The sequence below is a fragment of the Carex rostrata genome, chromosome 12 (genome assembly GCF_964058835.1).
Source record: "Carex rostrata chromosome 12, lpCarRost1.2, whole genome shotgun sequence".
Lineage (NCBI taxonomy): Eukaryota > Viridiplantae > Streptophyta > Magnoliopsida > Poales > Cyperaceae > Carex > Carex rostrata.
In genome coordinates this window covers 8,957,308-8,975,255 of record NC_135929.1, presented here as the reverse complement: position 1 = coordinate 8,975,255, position 17,948 = coordinate 8,957,308, and the positions used below count along the sequence as shown (strand labels likewise).

The 17,948-nt window shown below is 35.3% G+C and overlaps 3 protein-coding genes across 6 annotated transcripts; 1 reads left to right on the top strand and 2 right to left on the bottom strand.

Annotated features, from left to right (window-relative positions):
- On the top strand, window positions 1-5,384 carry LOC144562644 (Peptidase S41 family protein). 2 transcript variants are annotated; one of them, XM_078311858.1, is made up of 12 exons: window positions 1-401; window positions 558-677; window positions 1,275-1,412; window positions 1,989-2,093; window positions 2,579-2,747; window positions 3,265-3,341; window positions 3,513-3,557; window positions 4,024-4,107; window positions 4,242-4,280; window positions 4,373-4,435; window positions 4,619-4,748; window positions 5,019-5,384. In XM_078311858.1, exons 1-12 carry the CDS (start codon window positions 57-59, stop codon window positions 5,072-5,074), a joined length of 1,371 nt encoding a protein of 456 aa, XP_078167984.1. In that variant the 5' UTR covers window positions 1-56; the 3' UTR covers window positions 5,075-5,384. The 2 variants fall into 2 exon arrangements, with proteins under 2 accessions (XP_078167984.1, XP_078167985.1); XM_078311859.1 differs by having other exon boundaries at window positions 38-401; window positions 1,215-1,412.
- A 1,118-nt stretch (window positions 5,385-6,502) lies between these two features.
- On the bottom strand, window positions 6,503-9,167 carry LOC144562643 (zinc finger BED domain-containing protein RICESLEEPER 1-like). 2 transcript variants are annotated; one of them, XM_078311856.1, is made up of 3 exons: window positions 9,107-9,167; window positions 7,090-8,918; window positions 6,503-6,976 (listed from the first exon to the last, which is right to left on the bottom strand). In XM_078311856.1, the coding sequence occupies exons 2-3, from the start codon at window positions 8,897-8,899 to the stop codon at window positions 6,870-6,872; spliced, it is 1,917 nt and encodes a 638-aa protein (XP_078167982.1). In that variant the 5' UTR covers window positions 8,900-8,918; window positions 9,107-9,167; the 3' UTR covers window positions 6,503-6,869. The 2 variants fall into 2 exon arrangements, with proteins under 2 accessions (XP_078167982.1, XP_078167983.1); XM_078311857.1 differs by having other exon boundaries at window positions 6,503-6,968.
- Window positions 9,168-13,553: 4,386 nt separating this feature from the next.
- LOC144562641 (protein FAR1-RELATED SEQUENCE 5-like) lies at window positions 13,554-17,041 on the bottom strand. 2 transcript variants are annotated; one of them, XM_078311855.1, is made up of 5 exons: window positions 16,776-17,041; window positions 15,313-16,193; window positions 14,041-15,211; window positions 13,831-13,959; window positions 13,554-13,748 (listed from the first exon to the last, which is right to left on the bottom strand). In XM_078311855.1, the coding sequence occupies exons 1-5, from the start codon at window positions 16,873-16,875 to the stop codon at window positions 13,735-13,737; spliced, it is 2,295 nt and encodes a 764-aa protein (XP_078167981.1). In that variant the 5' UTR covers window positions 16,876-17,041; the 3' UTR covers window positions 13,554-13,734. The 2 variants fall into 2 exon arrangements, with proteins under 2 accessions (XP_078167981.1, XP_078167980.1); XM_078311854.1 differs by having other exon boundaries at window positions 13,554-13,959.
- Window positions 17,042-17,948: the final 907 nt, after the last annotated feature.

Sequence of the window (17,948 nt, the reverse complement as noted above, 5' to 3'; positions counted from 1 at the left end):
CCTCAGTTTTTTATGGTCTCTGTTCCGAACGCTCCACACTGAACTGCAGAGAAGCGATGAGAGCTTTCTCTTTCTCTCTTTCCTCACCACCACCTCTACCACCTCCACCTCCAAAAAACCCTAACACTCTTCGAACAATCCTCTTGAAATCCACGGCGATAGCGCTCTCTTTCTCCCTTGTCGCCTCCCCTCCCTTCTTCCCCTCCGCTCCCGCGGTAGCGTCAGAAAACATAGCTGCTTCTCCCTCGGTGGATCTTTGCGATGAGGGTAAGAGGGAGGAGGTGGAAACGAAAGAGCCCAATTTGACGAATGAGTCTCTCGTGGAGGAGGCTTGGGAGGTCGTCAATCAGAGCTTCCTTCCTGATGCTGGAACTCGGCCTTGGTCGCCGGAGCTATGGCTGGTAGGTTTTGAGCTTTTGTTTGCTTTGGCATTTCATCAAGCACTGTCTGGGCATTACTACTAATGCTTTTCAAAGTGTTCAAATGCTTTGGATATATAGGTTTGAATAAATTTAGGCTAAAGCAAGTAACTAAGCTAATTAGTTTGGTAACTGTAGCAAAAGAAAGAAGATATCCGCCAAAGCAGGATTCAGACTAGATCAAGAGCTCATGATATTATTCGAAAAATGCTTGCTAGTATCGGTGACCCCTATACAAGATTCCTTTCTCCCGACGAAGTAAGCTCCCTCTCAACCACACACACACACACACACACACAAAGAAGGAAACAAAACATAGAAATTGAGGTGCTCTTTTTTTCTTTGATAAAGCAAAGTGGTCGACTTGACCAAGAATACCAAGTGGTCTTTTGATTGTGGCCTGTCAGTTTGGCATGATTTGCAGTGTGGTACTTAATGTTTGGAAGGCTTGCCAAAATCTTTACTTGTGCATGTACTCTGTGCTAACAGAAAGCAGTAGAACTTCTCGCAATGCAGCATGACTTTAATAAGCCATTGTAATTTTAGGAAATAGAATAACTTTGCTTGACCATAATCTGCAACATCTTTTAGTTTCCGAGCATATGGACTAATTGATTTGAATTTTTTAGATTTTAATGGTTATTTAAGTGCTAAAGGTTACCTTCTTATTACAGAACCTGGATTGATTGAATCCTCTGAAAAATGTTTGAAACTCTTCCAACAATTTTGGATTTTGTTCCCACTTTTGTGAATATTCTTTGCCACTTCAATTGTATATGCTAATAACTTGTGCAGTTTTACATGTTTGTTCTGACAATGCGATAACAATCATCACCAAATCGCAAACAAAAAAAGTTTGCTAAGATGGCCAAGTACGACATGACTGGTATAGGAGTAAATCTGAAGGAGATTCCGGATACTGACGGCTCAGTGAAGTTGAAAGTATTAGGTATAATTCTAGATGGGCCTGCTCATTCTGCTGGTGTTCGTCAGGTATACCAGAAAAAATGTTCAATCTCATGTTTGTGTGCTATGTGCTGGATTATGGGCATAATTAAGTACTTGTCCTTTACCTGGGTGTTATCAGGTTGGGTTGGTTAACCTAGATTAAATCAATGCCAACCCTATTTGTAGTATCAGGCCCAGGTCGGTGTAGGATAATAGTTTATGAACAATCAAATTACCTAGGTAGAGCTTCAGGGCCATAGAAAATTGATGAAACTGTTTCTAAAGAACACTAGCTTGTCTCCCTATCACTGTTTTATAGTCAAGCACAGGTTACAATCATACAAATATACAAAATAGCACTCCTGGGGTTGGAGACCAATTCCTTTTTTAATTTTTTGTCTCTTCTCTTTTGTTGAAATTGCTTCACTGAACTGGAGAGGTCAAAGTGATGCTTAATATGCATTGTTATGCTAGACCAGTGCCCTGTATAATGTAGTAGTACTAGTGGGTTGAAATTTCTCATTTTTTTGAAGCTAAACATTTGGTAAATATGGACCCTGACTTGAAAGGTACAAAACTTAGCACGCTTGTAATTTTGGCTTTCTTCTCATGTGCATATAGGGGGATGAGCTGTTGTCGGTTAATGGAATAGATGTGAGTGGGAAGTCAGCTTTTGATGTGTCTTCTCTGCTACAAGGCCCTCAAGAAACATTTGTCACTATTGAGGTAATGCCATATTAACTTAATTCTTCTAACAGGGCAGCAAAACTTATTAAAGGTAGTTTCGACTTCCAATAGGATGAATCTGTAAAAAGCCCCTCCTGTTTGACTGTTTGGAAAAAAATGCACTCTTAAGTGGTGACTTGCTAATAGAGCAGAATAATGTTTTGAAATGCCTGTAATAAGGATAGGCATACCATCAGCATTTTTCGAATAAAGCACAGCAAAGTTAAACTAATTTGATCTTGTATATGATATATTGGGTTCATATCTTGGATATCATATTATTGAATTGGCATGTAAGGCAGAACATAGCTTTTAGGCTTTATGACATTTTCTCATAGTTGATGCTGACCCACAATTGTTAGAGTGACAGCTGAAAAGAAACTAGTTTGAAGAACAATGACTCAGTTGCATTTATTGTGTGTGTTTGTGCTGCTATAAGGTGTTATTTCCATTAACAATTGCTAAATATTGACTGTGTGGATTAGGTTAAGCATAACGATTGTAGTCCTATCGAGTCTTTAAAGGTTGAAAGACAAATTACTGCACGCACACCGGTTTTCTATCGTTTGGATAAGATGGAGAATGGCGATTCTTCAGTAGGATACATTCGGATTAAGGAGTTCAATGCTCTAGCCAAGAAGGATTTGGTCATAGGTGGTGTTTCTTTTCTATTTTTACCGGCCTCCTAAGCACATTACACCGAGATTTGTTGAACTTGAAAATTCCCGTTGCTCATAACAAGGCCAAAAAATCATTGTTCAAATAAACTTAATTCCAACACAAGTCCGCATGACTTTATGTTAGTTCAGAGGAACAAATTTAGCAATATTGATGCATGGTGGGGCAGAACAGATTCTCCTCTAAACGTGTAATAGAGGATTTGGTGTTTATAGGTGGGATTTGGGGTTACCGCTGTAAACTTAAATAAATCGGATACCCCCTCTATAATTATCATAAATATTGCTATGATGCTAGCAAACATACATCAATATTCTCTACTGATACTTGACTGTTACCTGTTAGTTTAAGATTTTGCAAAAAGAAAAATGATATCTTAAAGATTACATGATGTGAGCACAGGCTTCTGTGATAGTTTGATGGGATTGCAAGGGAGATGAATTTGTGCCTTTAATGCACTTTTATTACTGTAAACTAAATTTTTTCACTACAGCTTTGAAAAGGCTTCAGGACTCGGGTGCTTCCTACTTTGTCCTTGATTTGAGAGATAATCTTGGTGGCCTCGTTCAAGTAGGTTAATGACCTTTTATTATTTTTTCTTTTTGATATCTGTTTCAATGTTTCATTGAATTTCTAAAACAATCTGTAGCCTCCAATGACGACCAACTAGATATTAGTTATTTAGATGAAAGGATCAAAGATGCATTGTTTAGCAATCTCTAACTCTTTTCTATTTTGTAGGCTGGCATAGAGATTGCAAAGCTTTTCTTAGAGAAAGGAGAGACAGTATGTACCATGTTTGAAGTTCATTTTTTAACTCCCCCTTAGTTCATTTTAATGTTTTCCTAGTTTGGTGCATGTTATACTTCAAAAACATTGACAGTATTCTAAAATTTTGGCTGGTTCATACTGTTATTAACCCAAACAAAGGTTACTGGAGCAGTCTATATCAGGTTACCCAACTTAAATTAATTCCTATTGGCCTCTAACTATGCCTCAGTATGCAATTTTCCCCTAATAATACTCTCTTGTATAGTGCGGTAATACAATCTGCATTTACCCCAGTTAGCCTTTCTTACACATTTTGTGCTTGTTAAAGCAAAAATCTGGCAAATAGGGAAAAGAAAGTAGCAATGGAAATTAAGATGGTATTAGGTCCTGACCATCCAGGGCATGAAACAATATAACAGCAAGTATTATAAGCATTGATTCAAGTAGGCTTAAATATATACAACTTTCTGAATTTTTACAGATAATCTCCACTGCTGGCCGTGATCAGCAGGTGCAAAATAGTTTTGTATCTGAGACAGCACCTTTTGTCAAAGCTCCTTTAGTTGTACGTCCCTTTCTCTCTCTTTAACTCACTCTCATGCATGTGTATGCGCACACATGGACATGTGCTTGAACGGTAAGCATGGAGATATAACTGTGGTCTTTATTATACTTATATGATGTCTTTTTATAATGCAGGTCATGGTGAATCATAGAACTGCTAGTGCTAGTGAAATAGTAAGCTAACACCAGCTTCTATTGCCAGTATATTTCTGCTATGGTAACCCAATTCAAGAGTGATATGTTGATTTTTTTTTTCTTTTGTTCAGGTAGCTTCTTCCCTCCATGACAATTGCAAAGCTGTTCTTGTTGGAGAAAGGACATTTGGCAAGGTTAGTTAAAATCAACGATCATACTACTGTTGGGGACTTATAGATCCAAGTTTGTGTTGTGTACCATCTAAAATTTGTGATGTAGAACATACTATCATATAGTTACCGGCGAGAAGGAATTCCTCAATGTTTCTACTTAGGATGCGTGTCTGTTTTAGATTTTAAGTGTTTTGACTTCTTCAGGGCTTGATACAATCTGTTTTTGAGCTCCATGATGGATCTGGTGTGGTGGTCACAATAGGAAAATACATAACTCCAACACACATGGACATAAATGGAAATGGGATTCAACCTGATTTTGATAAACTTCCTGGTACTTTCATTTTCCCCCTTTTCTTCATTACTTAAACATCCTACCTGGCCTTCAAATAAGACTGTATTGACCAGTTAAATTGAACATCTTTTCATATAACAAATCACCACTACCGGTATATTGATGAATATAAGGTCCAGTTGTGTCACATCATGTCAGCTCAACTTTCCTTGTAATTTTGACTGATAGGGTTAGTGGGGCCCTTCTAATTTCTGTTTTTGTTTCTTTCAACTAGAAAATTTCTCCACATTGACTAATATCATATTGTAGGCCTGAACGAAGTAAGAAATTACCTTTCACAATGCCAGCTTCAAAGGGCTGGGTGAATGGACTTGCTCAATTCCTCTCTATTTTTGCACTCATTTTGGGTATACACAGACAGGCTAATTTTTGAGTTAATTTTGAAGCACAGCAAATAGTTTATATTTGTACACTCAAATTACCATTAATTTTGTATCATCTCAATTCAATTGGCATTGTCCAAAAGCTCATTGGTGACCACAAATGAATTTATAACTATTTTGCAAAATCAAATGTTGGCTGCTGCAGACACTGAACTGGGTTTGAACTCTGAAATGTAAATGATTGTAGTCAGTTGATAACACTGTATGTATCTTAATATTTTCTTTTGTTATTTATTATTTTATGTTTGCATAGTTTGAGAAGTGATGAGATAAATAATTTAAATTGACAAAGAGCTGTACTAAGGTTTTGTTTACCTGTGCAATGTCCTTTTAACTGTATCTTTTAAAAATTTATGGAGAACGCAGAATTTTTTAAATGTCATCATAAACTTTTCTTGTTTTAACAAGCCATGTTTTGTATGAATCAAAGTAGAGTTAATATGAAGCAAAATGTTTCAGTTGTTAACAGTTTAGTTTGTGTCTGACGTAAAAACAAAAAAAATTATGTGTGAGTGTGACTGAATATTATGGTAACAAGCAAAGTGAGCGCCAAATTCTGAGCACAAACTACAAGAGTGCTGACTATCATTTTTTTTTTTTTTGCATCCTTTGTTTGAAATTTTATGTATTTGTACTTTTAAAAAAATTATTCATACATAATAATAAAATTATTTATACCATGCATACGTTATTGTATAACTTTGAAAAGTTGCATTCTTGTTTAACATTTTTTTGTTATCATCCCGAAAAGAAAAAGTGATGAACATATAAAATTGTAGGTTGTAGAGTGAATGCCCAAGTATAAAAGTGTAGGAATGTTCAATTATAATTTATATTTTAAAGATGATATTCATCTGCTAGCAATGTAAAATGTTACAATTACTATAAATATTCAACATTCAAATGTAAAGCAAAATATTATGTCCGTACGTTGCAACTAGACATATTATAAAAGAAGAAAAAATTTATCTTACAAATAATATACTTTTATAAAAAACTAAACCAAATAAAAAGAATAATTATTCAATTTTTTCAGACCAACATATGAGAATTCTCATATATATGTAAAGCTCATTCTTTAATGACATATTTATTGAACTTTCTTTTTATGAATATATAACAATTTTTTTTTTTATGTTGCTTAACGGAGAAACAAGAAAACAAATATCATCAAAATAAGTTGTATTATTTGTTGTTGTGTTGTGACATCTTTTGTTGTCATATTATGAGTCTTGTTATCATTAAATGACAAAATGACATTTCTTATATGATATAAAAAAAAAAAAAAATCAAGGCATGACAAATGACTTCTTCCAGAAAAGACTGAGTCTTATACCAGAAAATACCAGAGAATACCAGAAAGGCCTAAAAAACCCAAACAGCAACAAAACCAGCAGAGACTGAGTTCATACCAGCATACCAGCATACCAGCAAAGGCCAGAAAAAATCAGACATCAGAAAAATCAAGAGGCTGATCAGTAGTATCAGTTCTTATCTCTTACAACATCAACACCAGAAAAAGCTGATTAAAAAAAACCAAGTCCCAAATTCTCAGATCAGAACCAGAAAAGAGGGGCCAAAAAAAAAAAAAAAAAGTTTCATAGAATCTGTTCTTTTAAGATAACTTCGGTCCAGATCTACTCATTGCATCCCAGGTATTGCACTGGATGTGAATTCTGTATGAAGGGAATGGAGCTATTTATCCCAAGACTGTTCTTCAGCTATGCACCGCGGCACCACCTCCTCCAGCAGTTTCCATGCTATTTGCGATAGCAATATGCGGCAACACCATGCTAGCTCGATCAATTATTTGACTCTGGGACACTACAATATATAGGAAACAATTAATATTATGCAAGACAAGAACTAGATAGTACTGTGACAGTATGATTAATTAAGTGCTGATAGTAATTTACAAATGGTTTCGAACTGTGTACCTTTGTCCGTCGTGATAATCCAGTCCTTGGAGCAAATCACAGCTTCCACAAGTTGAGGGCTTGCTCCTTCAAAGGCTCTTAAACCTGAAATCATATTGCCTTTTATGCTATATACACAAGTGGGAACGGCAAGTACATCCCGTGCCATTTTAGATAGTACGGGATAGCGCAATCTATTATGTTTCCACCAACCCAACAGGTTGAAGCTTGCATCATCAAGATCAACCAACACGTCATTCAAATACTCCTCCAGTTCTGATTTTGGGGCCGTCTTTTTTAATTCTTTTGTATACATAGAGAACCCGTCAATTATCGGGTTTAGATGAGCAGAATTACTTGTGCAACCTTCTTGCGGATTGGAAAATTCAGTAGTTTTTCCTTTATATTCACCAAAAAAATTCTCAAGGAATTCACAAATTTCATTGGTATATTCTTTTGTGAACTCAGGTCTGTTTCTTTTTGCTATTTTTTCTGAGTAGTAGTTCAAGAACCTGAGTTTGTATCGAGGATCTAATGCACAAGCGACAAAAATAATTTTGTTCTCTTTGCAGTAGAAAGTACTATTCCAAAATGGATCATTCAACCAGTAATTGATTGTAATGGCAAAATCTTCTTTTTTCGGCCATATGTCTTCAATTTCTGCATGATTACGGAAGTATAAATTGAACGTTGGATAATTGAAACTGGCCATTGTATCAATAATTTCATGAACCTTATCAGAAAGCTTAACTACAACCTCGACTCTTTCCCAGTCAATATCGTGCCCCTTTGAACAGTTACCAATTACATCTTTATACAGGATTGCTTCTTTCAACATTTTGACTGCATGTTCCCGGCGTCCTGGATCGGACCCCTTTCCTTTGCAAGAACTTCCTGCATATTGATTTAACCAGTCTTCATTTATGGGAGGCAGGCCCCTTTCTTTTGCAATTTCATTAAAAGTGTCCATGTCGCAACCGACAGCTTTCATGGATTCAATAAGATTCCAAATATTAGCACTTTCCTTGGAACAAAGGGGAGCTAAGGAGCCAGAATAAAAGCTGGTCAATCCTATTTTATAGCATGGTAAATGAAAATATGGACCATCTAACGACATTATAGGAGAGAAATCTTTCCTCAAGCTTCTCACATACTTTGGATGATCTTTTCCGGTAAAGGAAAATATCTTATCCCCAAGTTCCCAGCCAGATATGCATTTCTCTATAGTAGGTACTACACATGACTCTGAAATATTAGTTAATTTCTTGAAACCAATTAATTTATTCACTAAGTTAAAATCTTCATTTATAAAGTGTGCTGTTATGGAGATATAATTTAAATTTAGTACTCGTTCTTCTATGATTTCATAGCTAAAGCAAACTCGGGAAGTCAAATGCTTGAACTCATTGGCTAACTTCTCTTTTTCTTGCTCATAGTAAAGGCCAATTTCTTTGTCCAAGTCTATTGGACCCATCAAACGGGACTGAACTTCTTTACAATCTGAAGGAAGAAATGGGGCCTCGGCAATTATAGCCTTCATCACCTGAACTTCCCAATATCTTTTATTGGTCCAACCAAATTTTCTAACCTCATCCCGGATGCCCATTGTTACGGGCTGGTCTACGTCTTGTTGACGTTTCTTGCATACTTTAATGTGGCGTATTAAATGGCTTGTCCCTTTTTTACTTTCTGCAACCATACTTCTGCCACAATACTTACAGATAGCTTTCTTATTATCAGGTGTTTTATCAAAGTAGATCCACACTTCGGACCTCCTCTTTTTTGATGTGCCTCCCTCCACATGATCACAGCCTCCCACAGAGTTAGACATGATCGCTATCCCCTGTAATCTGCAATTTTAGTTAACTCAGGATTCTGATTTGTTCATATAAAATAGATGACAGTGTTGATATTCAGGACTCCGACGAATCATTGATTGAGAAGAATATATTCTATATATTGATCATGATCTAAAAGGGTAGAGAAAACCCTAGCAATATCTAAAAGAGGAGAAAACAACAAATTAATAAAAACTTACCAGTAGGAAACAGATTTGTTCGATAAGCTAGATTTTCTTCGTAGATTTGAATATCTTCCCTCCCTTGAGCCACCGTCTTCGCACCTTAACAAAATCAGCAAAACGGATCTCTATCTACTTCTTATTACACCGAGAAGACAGTCGTTGATTCCGACTCACAAAGACGGAGATCTGGAAAGAGGTGACGGCGAGGCGAGTTTCTTCCTTCGCTATTCTGTGTTGCTGTGGAGAGGAGAGAGAAACAACGCTTGGGAGATAAATTAGTAGCCCGAAAGCCCGATCACCCGCGAACACGCATCCTCTGCATTCAAAGAAGAATCTTTTGAGTTAATGTATTTCGGCCGTCAGATTTTTAACGGAATCAATTTGGCCGTCTGATTTTAACAAGTCTTTAATATTAGTGCGGATCTAGTACGCATGAATTTTAAAGCAGATCGAATGGTTCAGATGTATTAACTCAAAAGATTCCCTTTGAGTTAATGCAGAGGATACGAATTCACCCGCCCGGTAAGATTTATCCTTCTCGTCTTACATGCTGACCCCACAACATGTTTTTTTAAGAATTTAGCTAACAATCACCGGAATATATATATATAATATCTCGGAAGAGGAGGGTTCAAATGCATCCAAATTTTTGTGCACCCAAATGCACTATATCTTTCAAATTCTTTTTCTCCGTTTTCAAAGTCCGAATAGTCAATCCGAACCGTTAGATGTGATCTACATATTAAGATGTGCTTGGAGACCAAATTTTATATTTTTTGAAATTTTTTTACTATTTATTAAGCCACTTTGAAAATCGTTGATTTTATATTTTCTGGACCATTGGATCAGCGATTTTCAAAGTGACTTAATAAATAGTAAAAAAATTTCAAAAAATGTAAAATTTGGTCTCCAAGCACATCTTAATATGTAAATCGTATCTAACGGTTCGGATTGACTATTCGGACTTTGAAAACAGAGAAAAATGATAGGGTGCATTTGGGTGCATAAAAATTTGGGTGCATTTGAACCCTCCTCATCTCGGAAATGTGAAGAAAGAATTCTAAAGCAAACCTAGTAGTTCAAATCCCCCTTCTAATTTGTAATGAGTTAGGCTAATATGACATTGGTGTTATTTCAAACTAAATAACACCACATCGTAAACCGTTAGATCTGCTTTAATATTCGTACAAAATAAAGTGCTTGAACAGTAAAAGCAGATTGTATGAATATTAAAGCAGATCTAACGGTTTACGATGTGGTGTTATTTAGTTTGAAATAACACCAATGTCATATTAGCCTAACTCATTTGTAATATTTGTTTTCTTCGATTAGTATTTAATTTGTGCTAGCTCCATGTATAATTTACTTTTGTATATGCTGACTGGTAATAATAGATAAATAATTAAAGTTAATAACCCATATTTATAAATGTATTCATATATTAATAAGTTAATAGATAAATAGTAAAACTATGTATACGGACGGTCAAGAATTTGTAAAATAACAAGTTATTCTCAATCTAAAAAATAGTTAAAATCTTTAAAATGTAAAAAAAAAAAAATCAATTTCCACCATCATTTTAAATCAAAGTTTAGCTGATTGGTGCTATGCATAATACGATAGACTATCTTTCTCCACACACATCCACATATTTATAAATATTGGCTAAAAAAGAAACTCTAAAGTCTAAACATTTTCATAGCAAGATATGCACATATTATTGCAATTTGTATGATTTAATTTTTTTCAAACTTTTTAGTAAAACAATATCTTGTTATATATGTCATACAAGTTAATTAAATTAAAGTTAGGTTGATAATTTTTACTCTTATAATATAAAATAATTTACTTGTTAATTTGTTTGTACCCTAAGTGTATATTGTTATTTTAGACATTCTCATAAAAGATCGAAATATGATCCTAATTGAACCATAAATAATCTAAAATAGTCAATATGGATTCATATTTGGATCTTCAAATTGTAATTGAATAAATTCTACATGTGAATATTGTATATTCTTAATAAATTATATTTTAAATCATATTAGAATTCGATCCGTATTTAATGTATTTACAATTTTAAAAGCGATAATATTTTTTTTTAAACGGCACATTTCTGGCCCTACAGTGCTTCTACCAATCTTTTGTATTTTTTTTTCTGCTCTTAATGACACTATAAAAATAATCTTTAGCTAGAGAAACTAATTTGCATTCTAATTGCGCTTATTAATTTTATAACATAATCATAGTACAATAAAAACATCAAACCTCTAAAATAATAAATTAGTTCTAAAAAATACTTGAGGCGAAGTACTTTTGTCCCAATCTCAAAGTTTTTCTAAGAGGTTAATTGGATGGGTTACTAATTATTCGGACCGACCGTTAAGAGCAGATGTGCAAATTACTAATAAATTAAAAAAAAGTTACAAACATGTTATAGTTAATTAATTGTTGTAGAAATTAAAAAAATATATGTGCTACATGCTTGGAGACATTACAATAATTGAAATCCAATCAAGGGATGACATTTAGCAATTGGAAATTTGCAGATTGAACCCTCTTCTTACATTCTTCTCGTTTTACTATGATTTTTGAAGCTTACCAGAAATAGAAAAAAAAATTAAACATCAACACTTCATTCCATTTTTTAATCTAATGGCTAATAAACAATTTTTTAATCAATTCAATTCAGTAAATTAATAATAAATATCTCTCCAATCTCATACTAGCAAACACAAACACATCACATCACAAGTAGTACATAGCCTCAAAGTAGAATTATTGTACAAATACATATCACATACCAAAAACAAATTATACATATATATATATGGGAGAGGGGGGTGTCCGATGGGCATCGGACCAGGTCCCATCCGATGAGCAGTTTCAAACGTTGGATTGCATCAATTTTCGCACTAGCTTGATTAACGAAGCACCCTCTATCGAACTGGATTTATCAATTGTGGACCCGATAACTCATTAAACCCAATAAAATTCATCCTCTCCCTTCCGTCTCTTCACCTCCTCCCTCTCTCTCTCTCTCTCTCTCTCTCTCTACGATGAAAATGAAAATGAAATGAAATTGGGTTTAGTGGTCGCCGTCCCTCCGTCTCCCCCAATTTTCCTTTCCCCTCTCCGCTACAGAAGAGAAGTCGAAGACATCAATACCGCCGCCCTCTTTGATCCCCACGTCTCTGACCGCAACCGCAGACACAACAACGTCCACACCATCACTCCGTCTCTCCGACTTTTCTTTCTCCCCCTCCGCTACAGAAGAGAAGGCAGTCGAAGCCTCTCCGCAAATCAAGTTCCTGTCCAAAATCTACGCTAGGTTTTAATCTCTTTGTTCATTGTTATTTTCTAGTTTCTTGTTATCTCATATTTTAAAATTGGATCCATAATTCATAGGTTAATCGAACCCTGTCTAAGATAAAATTGCAATATACTACTATATTGCTAATGGCATTCTTATCAAATAATTGGCTATTTGAAATAGGAGAAAATTTGTCCACATTTGACAGTATTTAAGGGTTTATATGCGAAACAAAAATTCTCAAACATGTATAATATGAGTCATTTGTACAATATTTACAATGGGCATTTAAGTGTGGTTATTTACAAGATTCAGTATTCTTGTTTGAGAAATCTTTATTAATGTTAATATATTACCAAAATGGTTCAAGAACATGGAGGGAAGACAATTTTATCATTTAGTTGTGCATTGGAAAAAATACTTGTTGATATGCTAGAGAATGAAATTGTCAAATACTATCAGCAAAACAATATACAAAGGTGCTTTACTCATTTATTTGTGTTGTTCTATGGTTTTACCATATGGTCAAATTTCATATAAAATATTATTATTGTTTCCTACCTTAAAAATGTTATTTTATTATTATTTTTCTGGTGGAGTTGTGGACAGGTTTACTGGAAGAAGAAGTGATGCCCCTGGAATGCCTTTCTCCAGTTCAAGACATACATATGGCTTTTGAAGACCACATGGTACCACTGGTATCATCGATGTTGCAGGATAACACTACGGACACTTTGTTCAATTTAGAGTTTTCTATGAACCTTAGTGCATTTTGTGTTTCTCATAAAACAGTTTTGATGTAATAAGATAGGAATACAAAACTGGTACACTGTTTGGTACCAGTTAAAAGCTTTTGCTTCAGATTGATGTTTCATTATGTGTTTCTCAAACAATATTGAACCCACAAATATATAGACAAATTATTTCATGAAATAAATCAAAACTAGTTACACAAATCAAGTAGCTGCTACAAAAGAGTTGCAAAATAAATCTAATCATGTAATTACAGAACTTTGTCTAAGTACAGAACAAAACATTGTCTAGCTATTGCAAAATAACCTTCATACCAGTCAATACAACAACTGCAATGGTAACCTATAAAAAAATGCAGAGAAAAAAAGAGAGACATTGTACGAGATAGAATGAAAATGGTGAACATAAATGAACTACGAGAAACATAAATTATAATTCATACAAAAATGACCAATCTAGTTTTAGCTTTCAAAATATCACCAAAACAACGGCCTTTGCAATGTTGACCCTAAATTATCTATACAAAATGATGTTCACATGGCTGAACCAAAAGCTTTATATATACTGTTTAGCAACTCTACTTCTCTAAACCTGCAAAGTGAAGAGCAAACAATTAAGTCATGTTTAGTAATATATAGGAGAAAAAATTATGTACTTATTGTATGAGACGGACCTGTCAAATTAGATGGTGAAGTAGTGATATGAGAATTTATAATACTAGATTCTTGACTAAGAGCATGCATTCCATATATGAGACCATGCCCACCAAGGTCTGCATGCAACGACGTCTCTGTAGACTTATCTAAAAACAATGTTTGAAAAGTCAATAAGAGCCTTACTATATGACATATTAAGAAAAGTGTCAATTTATATAGTCACTAACCTATCTTTCTTTTTTTCTTGCTTGTTTCGAGAGAGCTTTTATACCGATGACGTCCTCGCTCATCTTTTTTCTTTCTTATTCCGGTTGGCTTTTTAGATGTCACTCCCAAAATGACCTTGGGTGCCTCATTTCTCGGTAATTGATTGCCATCTATTTGTCCACTTCGACTTGCTTTAGAAATGATCTCCTCCACCTTAGGTATTGCTTCTCTCGCCAATCCAAGAACATATCTATATGCTTCTTCATCATGTGATGCTGAAGAAAAAATGGCATTGAATGCCCTCGTCAAATAACTAAAACGCTTTGTTATATGAACTTCTGCTTCGACCTCAGGGTTTGGAAGAGATAACCTTCTGTTGATCTTCACATTCTTATGCCATCTTTCCAGAAAATACTTTTCTGGAAGCCGCTTGATGTTCATAAAATCCAAAGTCTTTATAACATGACAACATTGAACCCCCATAAACTCAAACTTGAGGCAAGTGCAAGTCATATTATCAGATAAGATGTTATGTCGTACAATGCGCTCCCGACGGCCATTTGTCACTTTGTATTCGTGCACATTCTCTTTTTGGCCACAGTCTTGTATTGCGCAGTCAAGAAAGTGTCCATATTCAACTTCAAACACTTTGTAGACACTTGGAGTGTAAATAATTGAAGCTTGCTTGAGCATTTCTGAAAATGGAACTTTAGGATTGCCTTGACTTGCTCTAGCATCTGCCTCTAACTCCGCATAGCGTCGATCTTCTAAAATTCTCTCCCAATGATTAAAGAAGTCCAATAGTCTTTCTTTGGGATCCAAATGCCTTTTAATCACACTATTTATGCTCTCACTCCTCTGGGTTGACTTCATATCAGCACAAAAGACTTGCCGACCATACACAAGAGCCCACTTTTTCCGAATTTTGAATAAATCTGCCAACCACTTGTTATCCAATAAATCATACTTGCAAAGCATCTCTTCCCATGCACGTACAAAGTCTTCCTCATCTTCACAATCATACACACAATGGCTGAAATCAGTTTTGAAAGATGTAGTTGCTCCGAATACGTTACTCAAATGCTTAGCGGCATTTTGATACATGTGCCAAACACACAAACGATGAGTGGTGTCGGGCAGAACCTTAGTAATTGCTTTACTCATGGCAAAATCTTGATTAGTCAAAATTACCTAAATGCACAATTGTTACACTACTTAGATATAAAAGGAAAATGTCATACATAATCACACAAACATAACTAAATTATATAAAAAAAAATTTATGACATTACCTTGGGAGCTTTTCCACTTGTAGCTTCCAAAAGAGCATCAAACAACCACTCAAAAGAAGGAGCTGACTCATCGTAGAGCAGTGCCGCACCAAATATAACGGTTTGTTTATGATGGTTAACGCCTACAAAAATAGCAAAAGGCCTACCATAATCATTTGTTTTGTAAGTAGTATCAAAACAAATGACATCACCAAAGTATTCGTAGTCCAACAATGATCTTCCATCAGCCCAAAAGATGTTAGTAATCTGATCATCGTTATCGAGTTGAATTGTGTAGTAGAAAGATGGATCTTCTTTTTGACGGCCTTGAAAATATTGCAATAGCGCCCCAGCATCTCCTAACGCTATAGCACGCTCCCTTTTAGTTCTCAAATAGTTCTTGTAGTCGTCTGGAATGAAAGTAAGATTGCGTCTCCCTCCAACTTGTTTGGCTAAAAGCTCGTATGTTTGTTTTGGTCTAATACCAGCAGCATCAGCCAAATCTCCCATTGCCTTTTCAGCCATGCTTATTTTTCTATGTGACTTCAACATTCTAGTTTTTGTTGGAGTTGTGGTGGCGTGGTTGTGGTCTGGATCAAACGACGTAACCTTGTAAGCTCCCTTACTGCAGATGTTAATTTTCATGTGTGCATTACATCCAATTCTTAGCTCTCTTGGTTGAAATTTTGGTGGATATTTGGTCGGTGATCTTTCCCTAGGCTTGCCTTCTCTGCTACAAGTAAAACATTTCATGGTAGTGATATTTGCCTTGTTCTTTCTATCCAGATTTTTTCTCACACTAAATCCAACCTCCAAAGCGTAGGTATTATAGAAACAATATGCCTCATCCACTGTTGCAAATTCCATTCCAACCATAGGCATCAAATGCTCTGACAATTGATCTATAGCAATAAGGATATTATCAGTACAATGTTGGGCCCCTTTTAATAAAAATTTCTTCAATTTAAGCAACATATTGCTTTAAATAACACGTTACAAAAGACATTGAGATCATGTAGCATTTGAAGAAAATGAGGCCTGATGTTTTTCACTTTCAGTTTGGATGGTAGATTGAGACAATTAAGTTGAAGAAAATTGAGCTCAATTCAGACAATTAAGTGAAAACAGAATGTTTTGTCTCTCAACTTGTTGTATACATATATTGAACTTTTGAGTTGACAAAATCAACAAAATCAACAAAATCAACAAAATCAACAATCTGAATTTAATCCATAATAAATTTCAGGTTGTACATACTACATACTAAGACATGATATATTCCAGTGTACCAGTATACAAAAAAAATAAAAAAAAATTGATGATTTCCATATATATTTGATGATTCCATTCCTGATTTTTTTTTATTTCCATATATATTTTTGTAAGAGGGTTGATACTAGTTTAGGTAAAACTGATGTCCTTAAATTTTTAATGATTTTCATATACATTTTGTAAGAAGGCTGATATAGTAGATAGAAACTAACCTTGAGAAGCTAATGGTCTGGAAGAGAGAGCGCACGAAGGAGAAGAGACCGTCAGCGAGTCGAGTGGCGAGTGATGCAGTGCTTGCAATTCTGAATCCATGGCAGAGAGCGCGCGCGAAGGAGCGAGGGAGCAGTATCAGAAAAAGCGAGGCACGCGGGAGAGAGCGCAACGCGAGAGAGCAATCGAGGGAGCAAGACCAGGCGAAGTTCAGTTCGATAGACCACTAAACCCAATTTCATTTCATTTTCATTTTCATCGGAGAGAGAGAGAGAGAGAGAGAGAGAGAGAGGGAGGTGAAGAGACGGAAGGGAGAGGATGAATTTTATTGGGTTTAATGAGTTATCGGATCCACAATTGATAAATCCAGTTCGATAGAGGGTGCTTCGTTAATCAAGCTAGTGCGAAAATTGATGCAATCCAACGTTTGAGACTGCTCATCGGATGGGACCTGGTCCGATGCCCATCGGACACCCCCCTCTCCCATATATATATATACATACATATATATATATACATACATATATATATATACATACATATATATATATACATACATATATATAGAGATAGGCTATGGTGCATTGCAATGCATAGGCCATGGTGTGCATTGGACCATAAATCACCGATTCAAAGTCCAAATGACCGATCCAAACCGTTCATCTTGTTCTCCATATTAATATGTGCTTGGAGACCAAATTTTATATTTTTTGGAATTTTTTTACTATTTATTAAGCCACTTTGAAAATCGCTGATCCAACGGTGACTGTTTGGAACAGTAAAATCAGAAGCCACCGTTGGATCAGCGATTTTCAAAGTGGCTTAATAAATAGTAAAAAAATTCCAAAAAATATAAAATTTGGTCTCCAAGCACATATTAATATGGAGAACAAGATGAACGGTTTGGATAGGTCATTTGGACTTTGAATCGGTGATTTATGGTTCAATGCACACCATGGCCCATGCATTGCAATGCACCATAGCCCATCTCCATATATATATATATATATATAGGATTTGGCTAATATGCTATGGGTAGCTAAGAGGCCTCCCGTGCTACGGCTCAATATTCGACTTTTCAAAATCCTAACGGTCGATCCGAACCGTTCATCTTGTTATCCATATTAATATGTGTTTGGAGACCAAATTTTACATTTTTTGGAAATATTTTACTA